This window comes from Chanos chanos, chromosome 6 (assembly GCF_902362185.1).
Source record: "Chanos chanos chromosome 6, fChaCha1.1, whole genome shotgun sequence".
NCBI classification, from domain to species: Eukaryota; Metazoa; Chordata; class Actinopteri; order Gonorynchiformes; family Chanidae; genus Chanos; species Chanos chanos.
The window spans coordinates 10,655,541-10,661,798 of NC_044500.1; the positions used below are offsets into that span (position 1 = coordinate 10,655,541).

At 40.8% G+C, this 6,258-nt stretch overlaps 1 protein-coding gene across 1 annotated transcript in view; it reads right to left on the minus strand.

Moving 5' to 3' along the window:
• The window catches only part of maml2 (mastermind like transcriptional coactivator 2), a 33,295-nt gene extending 27,243 nt beyond the window's left edge, over window positions 1-6,052 (minus strand). Inside the window, exon 1 of the mRNA XM_030777401.1 lies at window positions 5,488-6,052. Coding sequence (XP_030633261.1) covers window positions 5,488-5,904 — 417 coding nt within the window. The 5' untranslated portion in view covers window positions 5,905-6,052. The remainder of the gene's footprint in view (window positions 1-5,487) is intronic.
• Window positions 6,053-6,258: the final 206 nt, after the last annotated feature.

Genomic DNA, 6,258 nt, shown 5'->3' on the forward strand with positions numbered 1-6,258 from the left:
GGAAGGCAAAAAAAAAAAAGGAAAGAGAGAGGAGAAAGAGAGAGCTTGTGCTCTTTTTCAGGGCTGTGTGAGTGCAGAGCCTGGGAACCTCGGCAGCTTTGGCCGAGCTGGGAGAAATATCCTGAGCTGTAATGTAAACAGGCCTGAACTCTGATCTGTCCAAAAAGCCCCTAATCTGACCCGACATTCCGCCCAGGGCTCCCTTTCTGACATCGGGAGCCCACTTTCTCATTTCCTGGCCTGATCGGTGACCCTCGGGAAAGTGGGGTGTGTTTGAAGTCTCCCCAGAAAAGAATTTAGGGGAAAAAAAAAGAAAAAAAAAACCCTTCTCCAAATCTTGATCTCGTTGTCACCGTTGGCTGGGGGGGGGGGGGGGGGGGGGGGGGGATTGGAAGGCAAGTTGACAAAGCTTCTCTCTACTGAACACGCCGCTGTCATAAATGTTGTCTTTTTACACAGAATCCAAAACTGAGCCATAAACCTAAATCCACTGAGATCACGGGTTGTGAGTGAATTGCTGTCGTGGAATAGTATGCAAACAACTTACTTACAAGATTAAATTTGTCTCACTAAATATTTTGAACAAGCAGGAACTGAAGTTACTGTAAGAAACCAAAATAACCCCCAAAACACATTCCAGAAGACGGTAAAAGAAGGTGTGTGCCTGTTCACGCCAAATTTAGACCCTTTAATCTGCTTATCTTTGTTTATATTAAACTGGTTAGGAGTTCGTTGCTATACGCTTACATGAAAAAAAAAAGACTGCTCCCGCACATGTTACGCATGCACTGCACATACACACACCTGAAGAAACAGGTTCCCACAAGGGTCCAGTTTCAGGTAAAGCTGATAAAGCACAACACTTGTGGAAAGATGAAGTGAGCCCCTCCCTCTCTCCCCCCCCCCCTCCCCCCTTTCCCCTCCTCTCTTTTTCTCTCTTACTCCTCTATTCTGTCCTGCTAAGTAAGGCAGGAAAAACCTGACCGACCTCAGAGTACTCTCTGTGCTTGAGAAATCACATCAAGCATGAATAGGTATATTTGCAACCCCCCTCTTTTCCTAAAGCCAACACTCGAGAGTCTACGTCAAGTTCTCTGCACTTTCAGCTTTGCATAAATATTAAAGTCCGAGCAGCAGACAAGGTAGTCTATGTTTCTTAGACTTCCTCGGTCAAGTTAAATGTATCCTATACAGCACAAAATCCTTACACAAGAGTATAAAATAAAGGTCTACTACTGTTTAGTTTCAGTTTTGACACAGCAACCACAACTGTTTAGTGCAATAATACCGAGAAATACAGAGACTAAGCCACCATATTGTATATATTATTTCTAAACCACGATGTGGTAATCAGTTTGATAACGCAATCGATATGATCTTTTTTTTTTTCTGGTGCAATTTCATCTTCAGCTCATATGGGGAACAGATTAATTCTCCCAAAAAACTCTGTTGAAACCATGCCACATTTCAAATCCACAGATTTCCACAGACTGTTCTCAAATATTCACAGCTGTCTGTTTGTGCTCTCTCAGTTCAAATGCTAGCTTCACTCCATCTATGTCATTTGCCTGAGGCTTAAGTGCAGTGGTGAAACACTCTGGATTACAGTCAGGCATCTGTGACAAGCACGCAGCAATGTGTTTAATTGATTATTTGTGTCTGTTTTCATTTTTTAAATGCATAGTAGTCACTGCAAAACACGCAGCATTAGATTAGATTTACATTTTCATTAATGTCCTGATTCCGTGTTTGAAGCAATAAATCTACACGTGTAGCAACGATTACAAGTATAAAACAGAACTTAATCTCTTGAAAATCAACAAATTTGTTAAAGTAATCATGGGGATTTTAAAGGTCAACAACATTTTTCTCCTCTGCTCTCAGTATGTATGTCTAAAGGTAATTGTGGCAGGGTTGACAGTCTTGGATAAGAATCAAGGACATCTACCAGATGTCTATGGCATAAACTCAGGCTTTTAAAACATGACTGGTATTCGAGTTGAACCACATGCTAGACACTCCAGAGGGACAAGTCCTGTGGACAGTCTAGTCTGGGTTTCTCTGGCCATGCTCCTACTGTTCCTGTATTAATGTGGCAAAAATGGAGCTTGGGATGTATCTGCTGAATGGTTTCAGCACTCTTCAAAGCCTCTTGCCATCTCTCAGACTCTGAATAAAACATGAGGCTCATTCGCAGGGGGCGCTTCACAAAGATGCCACTATGAGAGCTCAACCACATGTGAGCCTGGAATGCCTTTGATTTCATCAACATGTAGAATCCAGCAGGAGTTCCTAGAAACTCTTAACACATACCTTCCTTTAGTTTCTTTAGACGATTTTCTTTTTTGTATTTCAGACAGCTTCTCCTACTTGAAGAAATAGTACATTGAATAAATTGGCCTCGATGGAATTACTGATAAAAAAACAAAAAACAATTTTGTGGAATTGGAGATGGCAAGAATATCCGATCACTTTTTGTAGGTCATTGGGAATTCGCTTCAAAATATATTCTGTTTATCATACCAACAGTGGAGAGTAAAGACTGCCTGTACAGTGGACTCAAAAGGCACTTTGACATTCTGATAGAGCACATGTACACTCCATTTAGGACTAATGCTCTACCATGAAAACATGAAGGTCATCCAGAACACAAACATCTCATGAGATTCTAAGTGATTTCCTGGGCAAGGCATGGCACTGTGTCTTGGCTAAGGATAGGTGGGTGGTGGGGGGGTTATAACTAATTGTTCTTGTGAAGTGAACATCAGTTCAGCTTCAACTTTCACTCATGTAACTTTAAAGCCAAAAGAGCAACACCAGGAAACACTTAAGATACTTCCTTTTTCCACCTATTATTTCTCAGGTTTGCATGCAAAGCATAATTTAAGCAACGCATTTTGTTCTACTTGTGGTGCACGAAGTGGGTTGAAATTCAGGCCTGATTTCTTTTGGGATTTAGGCCCAAACATGGGTACCTTATATATTCGCACTTTAGTTGACCCTAAAACATCAAGCAGGAAGTAGTAACAGAAACACAGGATGCTCACAATCTGTCTTAAAGATATGAACATTACATGTCTCTAAACTCTGCCATTCATGATGGAGAAACCCCTTGTTTGGGGACTTAAAAATGTCTCCCGTGCCTATTTCGCCCTGGCACCTCTCATTAAGCTTATCTTTAGATCAGGACTCGGATGAGCAAACACACCGGGCGCGAGACTCCAGCGCTTTCCGTGCGAGTTGCTCCTTAGTTCCCATATCTGTCATTACAGTGAAATTAGGAAATAACTAAATCATCCCAAAGCTCAGAATGCTTAATCACAGGCCGAAACCCCTCAACAACATTTTCAAGGCCTGTTTGGCTTTGAGTAAACATAGCCAGGAAATGTATTCAATGGCTCTAAACATTTGTACGCAAGCAGTATGCTTCAAACGGTTTTGTGGACAAAGCATCATTCAAGAAGATGATTTGTGAGTAATTTGTTAAACCCCTGATAATAGAGAATTGACAATATATGCCAGGTTACAAAAGCAAGGCTATTCATCTTCATGTTTGCCCAACATTTCAACACCCCATGTTTCAGCCCCTGTTCAGTCCTTATTTCTTTTATCACGGATAACCTTATTAGGCTTTTTATGATATAATTAATACAGGTTGGCGTGCTCAAAAATGTATTAACCTGTGCGCTCTTGGTTAATTGTACATTAGTCCCCAGAATGCAAAAGCCGCAAATATACAAATGAAGAAAAAAGGCTCTTAATGGTTTTTTTTTTGTGCACCCATATTATCAGTGTGTAAAAATAGCTTATTGAGAGATAGCTCTTTGCCTGTCTTTTTGTAAGTGTGCATCAAAGCATAATTGGTTCTCTACCATGGTGAATCCAATTTTTTTGCATAAGTCCTCTGCTTTATTTCTAGTGTTCACATAGTAGTATTGATCCTCTACTTCAATCTTCAATTTTGTTCTGTTAAACCAAACTACCAAAATTTACTCTATGTCAGTTACGACAACATGGACATTTTACCATTATTATTATTATTAATAGTAGTAGTATAATCATTAGTATTAGTATTGGTAGTAGTAGTAGTAGTAGTAGTGGTAGTAGTAGTAGTAGTAGTGGTAGTAGTGGTAGTATAAGCAGCAGCAGTGGTGTATGTTGAGTGTAGATTTGAGTCTGGATAAAGAAGCTCATATCTGTTCCAGCTTGAACTATCTCCTCCTGGATCTGAATCTCCACTAAACGCTCTTTGGTTGTGATTGCAATCATGGAAGCTGAAAATGATTCCCTCTCAGACTATGTAAATATTCAGGAGCTACTTGAACTATGTCAAAAATAAACAACACTTTGGATTTTTTTTCTTTTCTTTTCTTTTCTTTTTTTTTTTTTGCAAAACCTGCACTTCTGTCGTTTACATTTGGATTTTCTTGACAATGTTAATCTCAGTGAAAAGAACTCCTCCTACTTGATCTGATTGTGTAAACACTGGTTTAGTTCAAGTTCATCATTAGACAGCATTGATGATGCACATCAATGGGAAGTTGTTTTCTGTGCCTTTTACTTTTTCTGAAAATCTACTCTTTACTTCTTGCCTTGTATCAGTGACAGTTTTGGTTCTTATAGCTCTCTATGTCTCAGTAGTACAGACACAAGACTAAAATACTTCACTTGATTATTGGTTCTGATAGATATATTTCTTAATAAATTGGAGCTGGGGCTTGACTGACAAAATAGCTCTTATTGAATTGCAAATGGCTTGACAGTGTACCAGGTGTGCTGAACAACAACGCGGTACGGCGCTCTGATGATACGATGATTATGAAGGGCTTTACTCCTCTCCACTCACATCTCCAGTTTCACCTGGAAACCCTGCCTAGAACAGCTGTCAAAATCCGTTGTCACTCATAAACTTCACACACTTCCCTTGCTTTCATAAAGATGTTTATCTTCACAAAGATCTTTGAAAGCACACATCCAGCGCACTGAATAAAGATGCTTAGTCGTTGTATCCGTTTCCAGAGGTGTGACACAGTGAAATCTCGTGTGGGAAATATGACGACTTGAGAATAAAGGCTGAGCAATGACCTGCTGACCGCAAAGTTCCTCCAGAGCTGATTGCAGTGCTGTGGCTACAGAACATGTGGTTCTTATCACTATGGAAATTTGTATTATTGAAACAACTCTAGATTTGGCAGGATGTATTGTGGGAAATTCATAACCCTAGCAAAATGTGTATAATAACATAACATAGATTCTCTTAGTAAACTGCTCAGTGGTGGATTTATTGACAATCTGAACAATACAGAGTGTGTTCACACACACACACACACACACACACACACACAGGCACGCACACACACACACACACACACACACACCAACACCCATAAAGCATCCGAGCATGCAGTGCATTACCATGGAGAAAAAAATCTGCATGTCATTCTCCATACAGCCAAACATACATCATTAAAGACAGTACAAACTTACTGCTATTCTTGTGGAGAGCTTTGACTCTGTCTCTGAGGAATTATTAGCCTTCTGTTCACCGTTCACTCTGTTGAATTCTGGGGGCTGTTGAGAGGTGGATCTATTGCCCTTGGTTTTCCTATTTCCAGGGCCTTGGTGCACAAGGCTCAGAAGTTGAAGTGTACTCTCATGCTCTCGGTCTGAGTTCTCAGCTTGGCCTCGCTGGTAACGGTTCTCGCAGGTAGAGTGATGCCTCCGACACAATTCTATTCGGGCACGTAAACGTTCGACAATGGCACTGTGGAGCTGAGGGACAGCAGAGCCTCGAGAGCCTGTAATTGGCCCGTTGACCCCACCTGGCATAGCGCCAACCATGCCAACACCTAACATCGGTGGAAATCCACTCGCCGTGGGTTGAGCTGGAGCTGCTTCTCCCATGCCCCAGAAGTTCCTCAGCAGCAAATGTTGAAAAGTTCAGTTAACCACTCAGCGTAGTAAAGAACTGTCTAAAACCAATGTAAACATCCTAAATTCTAAAATTTCTTCCTTTAAATCGCCGAACAGGTAACGCTCTCTGTATCAATATTCATTAACCTTTTCACGCAGTTGTATCTCCAAGTTTTTATTTGAAAAGCTACTGCAAAAACACTTCATATACATTAGACAAAATTAACAATGAAGTGCGCCGCACTTTCCCCCATACATAGTGGTGTCAGCTGGAAACGTGCCGATTTGCCAAACTGCAACTTGCATTAATGTAACGGCATGCAAGGTGAAGGTTACAATGAAGTC